Source organism: Urocitellus parryii, chromosome 2 (assembly GCF_045843805.1).
Source record: "Urocitellus parryii isolate mUroPar1 chromosome 2, mUroPar1.hap1, whole genome shotgun sequence".
Taxonomy (NCBI): domain Eukaryota; kingdom Metazoa; phylum Chordata; class Mammalia; order Rodentia; family Sciuridae; genus Urocitellus; species Urocitellus parryii.
Window position 1 is genome coordinate 128048120 of NC_135532.1, and position 18042 is coordinate 128066161.

An 18042-nucleotide genomic window follows, 5' to 3' on the forward strand; every position below is an offset into this window, starting at 1 on the left:
TGTATTCTAAATCACTTGAGTAATCTGGATAATTTTCCAATAGCTTTTTCACAGTCTATAGAATCTCACTTTAGAGAGTAAAATAGTCTAAGCCCTACAAAACCACCTTATACTCTTATACTTTTCCAAAGGAGAAAAAAAGAAATTAAAAAAAAAACTGTAAAGAGACAAAATGATAATTTCTGGTCACAGTGGTATATACCTGTAATCCCAGAAATTCAGAAGCTGGATGCACAAGGATCACAAGTTCAAGGGCAGCCTGGGCAACTTGGTGAGACACTGCCTCAAAATTAAAATAAGGAAGACTGGCGTGTAGCTCAGGAACAGAGTACCCTGGGTTCAGTCCTCAGTATTGAGAGAATAAAAGAAATAAAATAATTAAGGAAGTAGTGATTTTAAAATATGGAGGAATCATTTTATTAGAATTATTAACATCTGTTAACTGCACCGAATAATGGGCTTCAATTTTAGCATTTTCATACCTGCATACAATATGCTTTGATCCCCTTGCCTCTACCTCAGCCCCTTTCTACTTCCCCAATAGTCCCCCCTTCTACTTCCATGTCATCTTTTTCCCTGTAGAGTTAACATATGAGAGAATATATGTGATACCTGTCTTTTGAAAAAATGCTTACCAGAAAAGAGAGTAGCAACAAATAAAAATCATAACCAAGTCACAAGACAAACACCATATTAATGAGCCCTCTAGTCAAATTATAGGAAATTCAACTATCTGATCATACCTTGAACAGAATTACTTTTGCAATATTGCTATATGGTTGGTAGAACACTGACTCTGAGGCCTCATAAATTTTAGTAACTCTTAACTTTATAAATAATACATGCTAGTAACACTTAGTAGGTTACCAGGAAGTAATCCTTCACTGGATTACTTCAGAACAGTGTGAGGTACAGCTAAAGAAGTGCAGAAATGCATTTCAGGAGTGTTTTGCAGATCATTAGGTGGGCCATTATGACCCATAAGTAGGTTAAAAATTATTAATAATTGAATATTCCTCAAGACTAAACTATGAACTCACTATTTAGATATTTCAAGCTTTTTAAAAATATATTTAGTTAAACTTTGTTTTTAAACATACATTTTACAAAGGGAAAAGAAAAGCTCAAAATGTAATCCAAAATGATTTTTAGACAATATGTGTTGGTAAATTATAAATATAGAAATTTTAATGTAGATAATATATAATAAAATATTGATAATATATATTAACAAGCAAATATTAAGGATTGAATAGATCAGCACATTAGTATGTGAGAATATAATAATAGAAACCTGTACTTTTATGATAAAAATAAATGTATATATATCATTTTGTTCTGAGATATTCAATTGTTCAGAATTGTTTAAATTTTTTTTAGTTGTAGATGGACACAATACCTTTATTTTATTTATTTATTTTTATGTGGTGCTGAGGATCAAAACCAGTGCCTCACACATGCTAGGCAAGTGCTCTACCACTTAGCCACAAACCCAGACCCTGTTCAGAATATTACTGATAAAAATATTTTTGTAGTTTCATAAATAGTCAAAATATTATTAGTACTTTTAAGTTATTAAATGGAAATTCATTACTAGGTTAATGCTAAATAATAAAAAATATTTTGAAGAATGTAATTTTCCCCTTGTAGTAGAATCTTGCCTTTAGAATTATCCTCTTATTAACAATTTTCATAATTAAAATTTATATTTTTTTACTTCCATTTCTCCTAGAAATTTTCTAGGCACTTAATTAAAGTCTGACAAATAATTGGTTTGAAAATTTCACTTATCTCATTGGCTTTTGGCTAAAATTTCATCAAAAGCACAACATACTGAAAACTAAACACCCTGTTGAATTCTGCCATAAGAGTTTGATCTTCAAATTTATAGCAAAATCTTTTAAGTAGAATAAAAGCAATACATTAATTTAATAAATTCAAATGATTTCTGCACTAAAGCAATTGAAATGCCATTCTTCTTCTTTACTAAACACTCAGAATCAAATCCATTTCATGTAATATATACATACTTTGTTCAAAAGCTATTTAATTTTAAAGTACTTACCCCAAATTGGTTTCTGGTTACTTACTGGAATGTTAAAGCTGAATGTGCTTACTGGGAAACACTTGTTCATGGAACACCTGATCAGTCAAGGCCAAATCTATTTGTCTTGAATATTGCTTTATTAATTCCTCTGGAACCACAACAGGTGCTCACTACATTTGTATGAAAGAAGTAACATGCCAAAGTAATGACCAGTGATAAACTTTGCAGGAATTGACAAAGAAAACAATTTTAAAAAAATATTAAATTTATATTATTATTGTACCCATTATTTTCTTGTTTTAAAAGTAAAAACGGAATTATGAAGTATGTGCCAGTGGTTGTAAATTTGCTGGTAATTAGTTCTTTTTGTTTCTCACAGGGCTCCAACATCAGATTACCAATGTGCCCCATCATAAATATTTCAGAATGCCTGTGAGAAACAGAATAAAGCTAAACCAAGTCCACAATGCAGAGATAAATTACTGCTGCATTTATAGAGTTCTCAACAATTCATCAAATTATGAAATAGTCATAGGAGACTCCTGTGGATATGAGACCCATTTAAATTTTTAGGAAAAGCAATGGATGTTGAAAAAGTGTATTCTTTAATAGCAAAAAAAAAAAAAACAGGATTACTGATTTACCAAGTTATCCCTATTTACCTATGGTTAGTAGATAATAGTCTATTAACCATAGGTAACTTGATAATGAACACTGATATTACTTTTGTATGCTTCTAAAATTCTACATGATTTTCTCTACAAACAGGCCATTAATTTAAAAAGTACACATAATTGAATGGGTTTTTAATTTCATTTTTGTGGTTCAAATCAATCACCTCACTAGCAATTAGATATTGAACACATTACATTATTCATCAGTGGCCTCTGAGAAAAGAAATGAAAAATCTGGCCCACTGTCAATTCAACAAATATGTCAATACTGATGACCAAGCAATATTATTTTGGAAAAAAATGTATGAGAAAGAAACAAAATGAGTATATATAGACATATGTGTAGTATATGTATTCAATTTTATAAGGACTTCATCTTTAAATTTCTTCTTCAAGGACCTTGTTGATACTTTTCAGTTTCTAATAGAGCTATGACTTAATTCTAGACTGAGAAGCCTGTTATAAACCATAATTTCCTAATTATTATTCTTAATAACTATATAAGCATATCCAAATGTTGTCTAAATCTTGTGTTTTATTCTGATATGACTTTCACTAAACTACACATATTTTTTCTAGCTTCAACTTAACATCATTAGAGATAATTGTCCAAAAACAGGGAGGTGCAACACAAGAACACAATCCTTATTTATTCCACACTGTGATACATAAATAATATGTCTGAATGTCCAAGACTATCATTCAATCAATGCTTTTCTACACATGTAGTGACATCAGAAAACATTCATCACCAGCACCCTTGGCTACCAAATTATGATGTCTGTACATTACTCATATCATAATGTGATTTATTCAGGAACAGGCCATTACTTTGCCTTCCAATGGCATAGACAGCCACTCTGTCTTATTAAGATCATTTAATGAAGCTGTTCTGTGAGGAACCATATTAGTGCAGTTCAAGCAAAATGTGCATTTTCCTGGCTTTTGGGGAGCAAAAAGCAATAACCATGAATTTCTCCTCCCTGGCTTAAGCTCTTTTAATAGACAATAAAGATACCAAAATTGTCCATAAAATATTACTGCAAAGCTTTTAAATGTTTTTCACAAATCTGTTCCTTGTACCACTCTTGCTACTAAAAAAATCAGAAAAAAATTATTCATAATGAGGGCCAAAGTGTCTTGGTATAAATTTCAACACCATTGCCTCCACCACTGAAAAGAAATGAACTTAGGAACATACATAAAATCGTTATCAAGGGATCACAGTTACAATCCCATAGCCTTTCTTAGAATTTGATAGTACTTTTTTTAGTAAAAATGTCCTTAATTCCAAACTTTAAAAACCTAAAAGCAGGTGTTGTCATCAATAAAAAAGCTTCAAAAAGCTTTTTTTTCCCAACTAAGCATGGATTAATCTCAATTTTTCTCTGTCATTTTGCTACATATATTTTGATAAGAGGAAAATGTTCTAAAAAGAGAAAAGGTTAAATTATATTTAGTGTAAATCTGCATGCTACAAACAAGAATTGAAGATTATGACACATCCTGTTTTAGTGTGACAAGTTCCTTTCACTGTAGAAAAATGGATCTCAAATAATTGAATCTAAATGTTAATTTCAGAAGCAGTTTATAATGTCTCCAGTTCTATCCGCAGTTGACAAGCAAGACCCTGATAGTTGCCTAGCACAATTAGATGCTATTAAGTATGAAAGAAGAGCAAGACAATAACTAAATGTCTGTCTCCTTTTTGTGGATGCTTTTGTTCCAAATTATTTGAAATATTAAGATTAAAAAAACTTTCATAACGTTAAAAGCTCTATTCTCATTAAAGGTACTTGTGAGACAGCTCCTTTTAATTCATTTCACAGAAGAGGTCCTGAAGTTAATTAAGGATGGAATTAAAGTTATATACAGGATAGAGATTTGCACACATGGTAGGCTATAGAGAGAAGTTCTGTCTACACGAACCAGACTAATTCAGACTAATCACTTCAAACAAAGACATCATGAGGGACAAAAAGTAAAGCATGTCTAGCAAAAGACTTTCCAAATTATACCAGAAACACTAGTGGTATCTTTCAATTTCTACTTAATAAACCAACACGTTTAATGTGACTCCACTCTAGAAAGCTGAAGACAGAGTAAGTGTATCTTATTTAAATATGAATACCCAATGTCTAAAACAGTTCCCTGAATGTGCTTTCCATAACTGAATGATGGATGGATGGATGGATGGATGGATGGAAAAAAATCCTTCACAAAACAATGGATACTCTTGTTACATCTCTTTAACATCTTAATATTCCTTTAAATTTCTACAAATGTGACTCATATTTCACTTCACTGCACTATCACCAACCTATGATTCATAAATCATATGCTCTGAGTTTGAAATGATAGATTATACAATCAAACTTCCCATTCAGTGTAAGAATTCTCTGAAATAGCCCTGTGAGAGAGTTATTTTTGCTCAAACTCACAAGGAATCCTTTGTCCCAAGACTAGTTTTCGCAATTTTAAAAAAATAATTTACTTAGAGATATTTTCAAATTTACATGAAAGTTGCAGGTCTAGTGCAAAGACCTACTACCTTCATGTTTCCCCCTCTTTTGTTTTCCCCAATTACTATCACTTACCATATTTTTGTAATTATATATATATGATTATATATATCCTTAATGACAGATAAATGTTTGTATATATTTTATACATGTAATAATATTTTCTGAATCATTTAAGAGCAAGTTGAAAACATAGTTGCCCATCACATCTGACCATTCCTGTGTGTATTTTCCTGAAACAAGAACATCCTCCTACAGTCACCTCACAACATATTTGCTCACACAAACATATGTCTCTCCTACATATTTTCCATATGTGCTTATTATTCCATGAAGAGAAAAAGCAATGTACATAGAAGTCAAAATGCTTGACTCAGAATGCACTTAAATGTACATGGAGGTGACTACTGCCTTCTGAAAACCTTTCTATTACCACCTTCTCCCAAGCTAAGCATCCCAGCATCGCTCTACTGATGCTGGAAATTCTATCAATAGAGTTGATTTACTTGAATTTACCCTATTAAGTAAGTGAACAGAAGGATGAAGGGTAAATACTGTGGTCTTAGGAGTTAAACAGACCTACGTTCCAATGCCAATCTGCCATTGATAATCAGGCAATCCCCTAAACAGACAAAAATGCCAGATTTTAACATTAAAATAGGCCTATCTTATATGACTATTGTGAACTCCAGACATGTCGAACTTACACAGCTGCTATACCAAGCAAGCCCCTATGTTGCTAATTATTACCAGTATGGGTTGTCACACGATTTTTCTTAAAATGCAAACATATTTTGAAACAACTCTTTAAAATATAAATACATACTAAGCAACTAACGATGTGTAAATGAATTTGGTAATTCTTTCTACAGGACACAATAAAAAAAAGCAATATAAGAATACTGGTAGCCTGGAGGATGATGTAATGTACAAAAGAAAAATAGGTCCACAAAGAGAAGCAGTAAATTTCAGGAACAATTGTTCCCTATCTGACTGTGCATGTAAAGCAAATCTTTTATACCATCCCAGGCCCTTTGATATTTTTTCAAGGCTATTACCTCTTTGGTTGTGCTGGGCCATGCCACTCCATTTTGAAGTACAGTATAACAAAATATAGAAGTAGGTAACATGCAATAATTTTCCCAAAATTATATAAAAGCATATGAGTCAATAAATATGAGCCAATATAAATTAATAGGAAATGCTGCTGATTTCCAGGATTTGATTAATACATATTATATACATGTATCTAAATATCAGACTATATGCCATAAATATGTATAATTATTGCATTTGTTTGTTTGTATTACAGGTGATCAAACCCAAGGGTACTCTGGCATTCTATCACTGAACGAATCCTTAGTCCATTTTTTTTTTTAATTTTGAGATAGGGTCTCCCCAAATTGGAGAGGCTGGTCTTGAACTTGTAATCCTCCTGCTTCAGCCTCCCAAGTCACTGGTATTACAGAACTGTATCACCACACCCAACTATATATACATGTTAATCAAAACAATTTTAAGTGTGTAAAGAGATGGTAATGTTAACAATTCCATTTGATCATTAAATGCTATATATTCATATTAAATTATGACATTGTATGCCATAAATTTATATGGTTAAAATAAAATATATTTTTAAAGAATTAAAAGGAAAAGCTGTTATTGATAAGGTCTAATTGCCATTTTCAGAAAAATAATTCAGTAAGAGTAAAAACTGGGGAGAGTTTTCTTATTCAAATTTGTAGATGTGTGTCAATAGCCTCCATATGTTTTAATGGAGGTTTCATAATAAAAAATGACCAAACACATTTATGTATACAGGCAATTAGGAATACAACTGATTAAAATACTTTGTTCTGGAATTGTACATTTTTTATATAAAAATGATTGAGAACAGATAGTACCAATGAACATTTCGCCTTCTCTAGTCCAAACTTTCTCATATTAAGAATACATTCAAAGTGAAAGATGACAGATAAAAGCAGCAATAAAACATCATCAGAAGACGAAGCCTTCAGAAGTTCAAATATAAAGTAAAAGACAGGCAGAATTCTTGATGTGTTTTCTGCATTTTATGAGTGTACTTTCTATGACAATGAAATATTTATTTTTCTTTCAATTATAATTGCTTCTTATTTCTCTTTATCTTCACTTCACAACTTGTTTCCTGATGTAATTGCTTGGCTTTTCTTTCATGATCCAGAATTTCTTTGGGGAACAGGTTTTTTTCAACAAATACAGCTTTCAAAGCTACAAAATGATGAAGAAAATGACATGTAAATTACATTTGGTAAGAGACCCAATTCAATGAAGTGGTGGGGAGAAAATGCTCAAGTTTTCTTTTTCAAAACAATCGAGTGTTTCTAAAACCAACAGTATATTTGGGAAAATGTTCTCTGAGTTTCTGCTATTTGTTTCATTGCAATTTAAATTTAAAAGTTAATTTTTAACCAAGTTTGTTCTACTAATGCATTTCTATCATGATGGAGATCTGCCTGGTAAAAGTAGAGACAAAAGGAGTGTGTGCTTTTCAGTTTTCTTTTTTAATCTACTTAACAGTTATCAAGGACTTGTAAAAAGCCAAGAACAAATTATTCTGTATTGAAATAAGACAATTAAAATAATCAAAACACAGTTTGACTATCTGCATGACTAAACCCATGCATCTGCAATCACATCCTTATAAAATACTTTGATCTGCAGGGTTCTGTGGCTTCAGAAAAAAAGAGCCAAATTACCCCTATGAATAGGTATATTGTTCATCAGCAAGAAGTGGGAGGAAATTGTGCCACCCATTCAAGAAATAATTTTGGCCTTTTGAGTAATTTTATCATTTAAATGAATGCTTATTGGATGTATATTGTGCATAATGTTCTGTGCTCAGGCATAAGTGTGGCACAAATATGACTTAAGTTACGGGCATTTTTCTAACTGGTAGAATGTAGAAACAATATCCATGTAACCAAAATATCATACACAATATATATAGTTTAAAGAGAATATAGGAACATAAATCATGCATGATCCTGTAAAGAAATTATATAGAGATCAGGTAAAAAGACTTTAAGAATTAGGTACTATTTTGTAGGCCTTAAAATCCAGATAGGATTTAATTAATAATAATAATAATAAAAACACTTAGAGGTGAAGAAGGAGTGGCATGGAGAACAGAAATGTACACTATTGAACAAAGTAAATAAATGTTCAGGGCATCTGGAGCTGCTATTAAGGTGAATAGATCATTCTGTACAATTTATTTATTTATTTATTATTTTTTATTAGTTGTTCAAAACATTACAAAGATTCTGTACAATTTAATAGAAGCATAAATATAAGAGGTCAAGTGGAATGAATTTGGAACTCTACTGAGGAGCACTTTAAATGTAAAACCAAAGAGAAAGAAAAAAAAAGCAAATGCAGAACAACTTTATAATACAGTGGCATCTTTATATATTAGTACTTAAAAAAAATACTTCTCTGTATTAGCTTTATATCACTGTGCCCAAAATCCCTGAGAAGAGCAACTTAGAGAAGGAAAAGTTTATTTTGGCTTAGGGTTTCAGAGGTTTCAATCCATGGTCAGTTAACTCCATTGCTCTGGGCCTGACTTGATACCGAACACCATAGTGGAAAGGCATGGCAGAGGACAGCTGCTCAGCTCATTGCAGCCAGGAAGGGGAGAGAGAGAGAGAGAGAGAGAGAGAGAGAGAGAGAGAGAGAGAGAGAGAGAGAGAGAAGAGAGAGAAGAGAGAAGAGGCCAGGGACAGAAATAGTCTAAGGCTATGTCCCCAGTGACCTCCTTTCTCCAGGCATGTCCCACCTTCCTACTGTTACCATCCAGTAATCCATTCAGATTATTAATCCAGCAAATGAATTAATCCACTGATGAGATCACAGCTCTCATCACCCATCTTTTACTAAAAGCCCTACCTCTGAATCTTGCTGCACTAGGGACTATGTTTCAAAGCAAGATTTCAGATTCAAATCAACACTCTTACTTCAAGTACAAACATGGCTGCATGTCTATATCTTTCTCTTTTTTCCTGGAAATTATAGAAGAACAATCAGGAAAATGAGGGAAAATAACTCTTCCAACAAATTCAACTTTCAGAAAATTCAGAGATGTAATCCACTGCCTACAACATAAGAAGAAGAGCAAACAGCTGAGACTGGGCAAAAATTGCACAAGAAAAAAAAATATAGCATAATAAGACCACAAGCAGCATCTCAGAAAGTGTTGGCCAAAAGATGCTCTTTGAAGGTGAGTATCACTCTGAAGTACAGTGATTTATCCTTCATTTTTACTTGTAAATGCTGAGAAGAAGTGAAGAAGGCTAGAGGCAGAAGTCTCCCTGGCCTGGTTTGGTTCAAACAAGCAGAGGAGGTACAGCTACCTGAAGTATTTATTACACACATGAGTCATTGCTTACTAAAACCAGTCTCCATGGGTCGTAAAAACCCAAAGGCTCCTTAATCCCATATCCCAACTCCTCACCTACATCTACTGCATGTTTCAAGTTTAAGAAAGTCCAACTCATTAAACTAATTAAAAAAGAAACATTTAAAGACTAGCATAGTATGAACATGAAAGTATTGTTAGCCAAAACCAGAAACAAATCAAATTGAAGAAAAAAACAACAGAACTAAATACAAAGACCACCACCAAAAAAATGTGGCCATTGCCACATTTTATTACCAAGCATTTAAAAAAATTAAATATAAAAACTTATAGAAGAAATTGCATCTATGAAGGACCACCATTGTGTAGAAGTGAAAGAACTCAGGGAAGAGATAAAGACATGAGAGAAAGTAATGAAATGTGTGCAAGCAGAAAACAGGGAAAAAAATTTTAAAAAACACAGTGGAGAACAGAGTGGGAACACAATAGAGTATATAGAGTATAAAACAAGAAAAACAAATACAGCAAGTGAAATTTTAAGAAAAGAATGAGAGAGTAAAAGAATATTGAAGACAGTCGAAAATAGATCTAATGGGGTATGCAGACAGGAAGGATAGAAGAATAAATCTGACATTATTAACCTATGTATATATATGACTATGTATATATATGTATATAACCTATGTATATATATGATTCTACATCATGTACAACCACAAGAATTAGAAATTATACTCCATTTATGTACAATGTATCAAAATTCGTTCTACTGTCATGTATAACTAATTAGAACAAAATTTAAAAAGACATGAAAAAAGAGATCTATTAATAAACACATAATTGAAGTCAATTCTTAAGGAAGAAAAATAAAGTATAACAAACATTTAAAGGTCATCACTTAATACAACTTTTAACAAATAAGAGACAACCTGATTGTATACCAAAGGTCAGAATTCTAAGACATAGAAGATATAGGTTAGCAAGATTATTTAAAGATAAAGAATCACTTGGCATCCAGAAAAAATGATCAAGTGACTTAAAGGATACAAGGTATCTATATTTCATTAGATATCTTCGTGGGAATAATCAATGCCAGAAGATAGTGGAGCAGTACCTATAGAATAATTAGGGAAAGAATTTCCTGATTATAAAGATATATATATCCAAACAGCTCTTCAAATATAAATATTATAAATGACTTCAATATTCAAGGAATTCAGGGACTGTCATTGTCAAGAGTGATTTTGGGGAAAATTACTAAAAGATAAACTAAGAAATGACTGAGGAAAATCTGAAAGAAAAAATAAGAGGTGGCGATTATAAAAATATTTATAAAAATATAAAAGTAAGATGTAGCTGAGTGCAGTGGTGCGTGCCTATAATCCCAGAGACTCAGGAGGCTGAGGCAAGAAGATTGCAAGTTTGAGTCCAGTCAACAACTTAGCAAGATGAGACCATATCTCAAAATAAAAAATTAAAAGGGCTAAGGATGTGAATCAGTAGTTAAGTTCCCCTGGATTCAATCATCAGTACCCAAAAACAATAATAAACATAAGTTCTAAATAATGTGTTGTTCAGGATGACAAAATAGAAAGTAAATGCTATATGCCCAACAAATGTAGAAATTATACAGTTAAAAATTGGAAGAGTTACAGAGAAAGCAGCCTAGATCATGATAAATTAAAGACAAAGACCATCATTTAAAATGTTTAAGTAATAGCAATATAAACCAACTTAACAAAATAAGCATAAAGAAAGGTCATATAATTAAAAATCATTTAATATAAATGATATGATACAATCATATCATATAAAATTTTATAGAAGATGGGGAGAATTAAAAAATATGTTCATTTTATCATCACTCAGCAAGTATCTAACAGTCACTATTCTAGAGAAACAAAGAACTAGAGAATCATATGAACCAAAGAATATTAAAGTAACCTCTAGAACAAACACACACTTTCCAAATAAAAACAAAGGGAAAATTACGGACCCAGAGAAAACTGTAAAAATATATAAACAATAAATAGCATAAAAGGCTGTTATTTTTTAGATTAGGTATCTTTCGAAAGCTCATGTGTGAAACAATGCAAGAAAAGTTTAAAGATGAAGTGATTGAGTTATGAAAGGTTCAGCCTAATCATTAATGCATTAATCCCCTGACAGGGATTAACATGGATGTACCTTTAAGTAGGTAGATTGTGGCTGGAGCAGGTGGGTCCCTGGGCACCTGCCCGTGGGGTTTATATTCTGTCCTTGCAGAGCAGAGCTCTCTGTCTGCTTCCTGAGTGCCATGTTCCCACAGCTTTCCTCTGCCACATTCTTCTGCCGTGATGTTCTGTCTCACTTCACGCCCCAAGGAACAGAGCCAGCTGTCCAGCCATCTATGCATTAAGACCTCCAAAACTGAGAGCCCCAAATAAACTTTTCCTACTCAAAATCATTCTCGTCAGGTCTTTTGATCACAGTGAGCAAAAGCTGACTAAAAGACTCTGAGAAATAAAATCAATATGTCCACCATGTCTGACATATCAATACATTGAAATGTGCTCAATTTTCAAATTTTTTGCAGAAAAGAATTTTTCATTGGGTAAAAAGAAAAACTCAATACACATTAAAAATCAGCTGACACTGGAATTTTTAAATAAAAGGATAAGAAAAGTATAACAGACAGATAAAAGCCAAAGGAAAACAGGCAAAATCTAAAAGCATAAATATATACAGAAACCCTAAGAGGAATATACAGAAACTCATAATGGTAGTTATCAGAAATTAATGAGAATGGGAATTGAAAAGTTCATTATCATGGGAGGAGGGAAACGTCTTATTAAATTTCTTTTTGAACCTTCCGCTATTTGAACTGTGTGGATTTGTTTTATAGCAATAAGTCAATAATGAATAAAACTAGAACTTTCTCTAGGCAGAGCAACAAATGAAAAGCTCCTACTTGCCATCTTCCGAATACCTGCAATCTGAGGTAATGTGAATTTAAAATGTACATTAGCAGTTGATCCTGTCCCCCATGACTGCAGATTAGTACTTCGGAATCACAAGGAATTTTCTGAATCCTTTGAGGCCTCCTGAGATATTCTGTAGAATTCAGTATATTACTTCTGAAAGAAATTCGTTGTTTACTGAGATTTGTCTCTCAAGGAGCTGAATTTTCACTAGAATTGAATAGGCTTCAGGACAATGAAGTGAAAAATGAACAGTTAGGCCCTTGTAAGATTTTGAGAGAAACAATCTCCCTTGGATGACTCCTTTTGGGGGGTGGCGGGGGGGCGGGGGTGAGTTTAAAAATAGAAGACTAACAGTTCACATGCAGGGGTGGATTCCTGATACTTGACTTGAAGATGTACAATTTTAGGAGATGTCTTAAAGGAAAAGAATGCGAAATTACAAACACTAAATTATTTATAAAAAGTGATCAGTTAAGTGGAATGAGAAAATAAATCTCAACAAATTACTAAAAATTTTATTTTGATTAAGTTCCTACTCAGGCGCTAGCTTAGGAAGCTTCAGTTACTTGTCTCCCAGGCCAAAACACTTAGAATTCAGGAGAATGTTTTGCTCGGGAGGGTTAGGGACAGCCACAGTATATGGATTCATTGCGTCACATTTCTCTTTAAACCCTCTAAAGACTTCCCTTTATGCTTACAGTAAACCAGATTCCCCGCCCACGTAGCAGGGTCCACAGGACATGGCTCCCAGCTCATCTTGCACCAGTCTCCTCACCCAGCACAAGTGACCTTTCTGTCCCTAGAACACTTCAACTTCATTCCCACCTCAGTGGCTTTATACTTCTGTTTCCTGGGCTTGGGCTAATATGTCTCCAAAGTCTTTGTGGGACTTTGTCTTCTAGAATCCAGCTTAGAATGTCAGAGACGTTTGTCAATGCCCCACCCACGGAGTTATGCTCAAGTACATTGCTTTATTTTCTTCATGGTTCTTATCCATATCGCTATCCAAACTTATCTTCTTCTTTTATTTATTACTGATTATCTACTTGTCTCCCTAGACAATACATTCACTGAAAGTGAAATCCTTGCCTATCCCTGTATACCAAACAACCTAGCACCCAGCATTGTGTCTGGTTCATGGAAAGGGGATCAAAAAGTACACCTGTTGAATGAATGAACAGATAAATGAATGCCATTCATTCTTCACACTTTGGAATTTCTTCATTTCAGGGATCTGGGGGCTCTACAATAATAACTAAAGCATAAAAAAGCATGTTTTTTTTTATTCATGTCTTAGATCTATATATCTTTCTATTTAACCCCAATCCCAGCTCTTTAAAATCAACATCTAGTGTCGTCAGTAACCATTTACATTCACTCTTTCCTACCCGGGGAAACATGACATTCGTACCCTCTTCACTTCATTTTATAGTTGATGACCAGACAAGGTTTATTGCAATGTAACCAAGAAGTATTTCTAAAGCAATGAAAATGAAAGATGTGGTGTTCATGAAGATATGCAAAATATTTTCACTAAAATAAAACGATTAGGTGATTTAAACACAAGAGAATCACTTTATCTGTTACTTTCTGGTTCTTTCCTTAGCCACTAATTGGCAACTAACTATATCAGATGAGCAATTATGGCAAAACTCACAAAGACACCCTAGCAGCAAGGGACTTGGAGGCCATGTAAACAGAGCATGAGATGACCAGCTGTCGCTAGGCTATGAGCATACATTATTCTGAAAAGCTTCTATTTTACATATTCCAATGTATTCCAGTTCCACTAGACAAGTCCTCATCTATCAAGTTTTATTAGACAAGAATCACTGAGGTTTTGTTATAATGCAGATTCGACTCAATAAAAGTGGGTTGGGGCTTTAGATGTTGCCTTCCCAACAGACCCCTATACCGAGGTTCTAATTCCTAAGATTGAAATCTAGATCAGAATCACCAAGCTTTCTGTCACTCAGTTTGCACCATTATCAGCACAGGTAACAGAGCCAGGTTGTTGGCAGAGTGGTGACTGATCAAAATTACAGTCTTCATATGAATGTTAAATAATGATTATTTGGGATTATTGAATCTATTTAAATATATTTTCACACCCTAATGACTAATTTGTAGACCCCAAATTTTGGTGTATGTGTCTGTTTGTAAATTTAAAGATGATTTAGTGTAATGTGAACAAAGATATAGAATAATATGAAGGATTTATGCTTCTAAAATGTTTCACTCTGGATCTTTAAAAATCCAACGTTTTCTGGGATGAGACATATGTAGCATTCTCTCATCTCTTTTTGGAGATATTTATAAATTTTTTACTGTATTTTAATTATTTGTTCAAGGAATAACTTTAACATACGATCAAAATTATTATTCTTTACAAGGTACAAAATTTAAGATTATATATTAAAGCAAAAATACATGACACTGGGCTGGAGATGTGGCTCAAGTGGTAGCATGCTCTCCTGGCATGCACGGGGCGCTGGGTTCGATCCTCAGCACCACATAAAATAAAGATTGTGTCCACCGAAAACTGAAAAATAAATATTAAAAAATTCTCAATCTTTTTTTCTCTCTTAAAAAAAAGATATATGACACTGGCTTTTGCTAAAAGTTTGTGTGTATGATTTTCACCTGTAATTTAAAAGTTACCAGGAGAAATGTTGTGTTTCCATGGAAAACCATGAATTGTCTCTAGCACACCCTTCCAGGTTGTCAGATTCTGGCTTAGTTCACTATTTTTAAACCTATTTTTCCCTTCATTATAAATTGTAGGTGCTATGGTTTGGAAAGATCCCCATGCTAAAGGCTTGGTTGTCAGCCTGTGGCACAATGGTAGGTGGCCAAGTCTTTAGGAAGTGGGAACTAGTGGAAAGAAGTTAGATCATTGGGACCTGTCCTTGAAGGGGACACTGGGGACCCCAGTCTCTTCTTGTCTCTCTTTGCTTCCTAGCTAGCACCAAGAGGTGAGCAGCTTCTTCTACCATCCACACCTGCCATGATGTTCTGCCCACCATAGGCCCAATGGCACTAGGACTATCGATGATGGACTCAAACCTCCAAAACTGTGAGCCAAAATAAATATTTTTTCTCTATAATTTGATTTTCCTCAGGTGTTTGACATAGCATCACAAAGCTAACACAGTTGGTTACTAATGGATAGGCAAACTCTGTTTATTCTGGTGATTATTCAATTGACTCTAACCTCTCCTTGGAAATATCGGCTTCGGTCCCTATCTGTAAATCGGACTAGCGCCTGTAACTTTGCACGAATTATCAACCATTTTCAAATTTTCAGTTCTTCTAGTTTTCTTCCATGTCTAGCTACAACCCTCCAGATTTAACTTTTCCAATTTATCTTCCTCTTTTCTGAAAACATCATTAAGAAATAATTGATACCCAGACCCCTACCCAGATTCCAGGTTGCTGTGCCAGGATCTTCAAGAATCCAAAACCACCATCTCACGGTGGATGGATCAATTGGTTTGGCAAGAGCAATGCCAACAAGAATCCCTAACCTATTGTTTCTGAGGACCTATTTTGCCCCATCTGGGAGTTTTATGATCAACTGTGGGTTGTTCAGCAGTGAGTGATATTCACTCATCTTGAGCAAAAATGGAGACAGGGGAGCTGACAAAGTTCTCCTTTACATGAGTCCTGTACTCCTAGAAAGCAGAGATGGTTACAAAAGCCCCCAATTCTTTTTTTTTGTTTGTTTGTTTTTTGTTTGTTTGTTTGTTTTGTTTTGTTCCAGAAAGAGTTAACCACAAAAGAGCCCTCCATTCTCACATATTACAAATAAAATCCTCTTGATCCTTCTTTTTGATTCTCAAGGACTCACAGACTTTTTTTTTTTTTTCATTTTCTGGCTTCCATAAAAGCTTAAGCCTCATTTCTTTTATTCAAGATGTCTCTTCATTAATGCATATTCTCCCCCATTGCAACAGCCTGAATAAAACCATCTCTTTAATGTTCCCAATGCATTTTGTCTCTGACAGACAACAGCAACAATAGCAACAGTGTTTTAGTCAGCTTTTTCGCTGCTGTAACTAAAGGACCCAATTAGCACAATTACAGAGAAGGAAGAGTTTATTTGAGGGATCACAGTTTCAGAGGTCTGAGTCCATAGCAAGCCAGCTCCATTTCTCAGGGCTGGAGGTGAGGCTGAACATCATGGCGGTAGAGTGTGGCAGAGGGAAGCTTGCATGATGATAAGGAAGCAGACAGAAAGGTCTCCACTTGCCAGATACAAATATACACCTCTAAGACACGCCCCATTTCCCACCTCCTTCAGCCACTTCCTACCAATTCAATTACCACTCAGTTGATCCCTATCAGGGGATTAAATCACTGATTGGGTTAACACTCTTACAACTCAATCATTTCTCCTCTGAACCTTCTAGCATTGTCTCACACATGAGCTTTTGGGGGACACCTCACATCCAAACTATAACAAACAGCAATAAACAATTTGCGAGGTATCACTAATACTGCGTTTTCTCTATACTGGAAGTTTTAAAGATTTTGCGGATACAATGTGAATGGATTTGAAGAAATTTATTTGCAAAACCCAATCCGGAGCCAGTTCCAAGTACTTTCCAGGTTTTTGAATAAGATATATCAAAGAGGAGTTTCAAGCTGTTTAGAACCTACTGGGAACAACTTGGAAGCTAAAGAGAGCGCAAAAGACGTTTCAAGTTGAAAGGAATAGGAAGAGAATACAAAAGGACATTAAAAACCCAGTAGGTAAGACTAAAAAGTCACCTGGGGATTAGGAAGTGTTTGAAAAGTGTCCCAAGTTCCAAAGTGATAGTTTAAAACATTGAAAGTGTGTCTGGCAAAATGCTTCTCATTGTACAATTGCCAAATAACCTTCTGCACACTATAATTATGGAGCCTGCATGAATGTGAATAAAATGCAGTGTGAAGATTTAAGGTAGACTCTGTAATGATAGCATGGAGGCAGAATATATTGGTAATTGAGACTTATTTAAGTGTTCTTTTAGAATAACAATTTTAAAATTCTGCAGCATCCTTCTGAAAAGGAGATGAACAATTTTAAATAAAAGTGATAAAAATAGGTGATATCATAGTACAATAGCTGGTTTTAGAAGCAAGCACAAGAATAGGCTGCCTAGGGAATATGATTTGAACACCTTTGAAAAGGGGAGGCTGCATCTGCAAATATTAATAGCGTAGACACCTGAGTCCATCTTTCAGAATTTTCACCCAGGCTCCACCTAGTAGTGTCTCTGTGAACCTATAAATGTTATTTAAACTCTTGATGCCACAAATCTTTCCCATAGAAAGTTGGGTCAATAATCATCCATGTATCACAGAGCTGCTTGGTGGAATAATAATGTAAAATATTGTCAATAAATGAAATTTTCACTCTTATAAGGCATCAGGCTCTGTGCTAGGGCTTTAC

General features: G+C 34.0%; 1 protein-coding gene across 1 annotated transcript in view; it reads right to left on the reverse strand.

Annotated features, from left to right (window-relative positions):
- Positions 1–7362: 7362 nt before the first annotated feature.
- Wdr49 (WD repeat domain 49) overlaps positions 7363–18042 on the reverse strand; it is a 142019-nt gene continuing 131339 nt past the window's right edge. The window contains exon 18 of the mRNA XM_026403648.2: positions 7363–7493. Within this exon, the coding sequence (XP_026259433.2) occupies positions 7363–7493 (131 nt within the window). The remainder of the gene's footprint in view (positions 7494–18042) is intronic.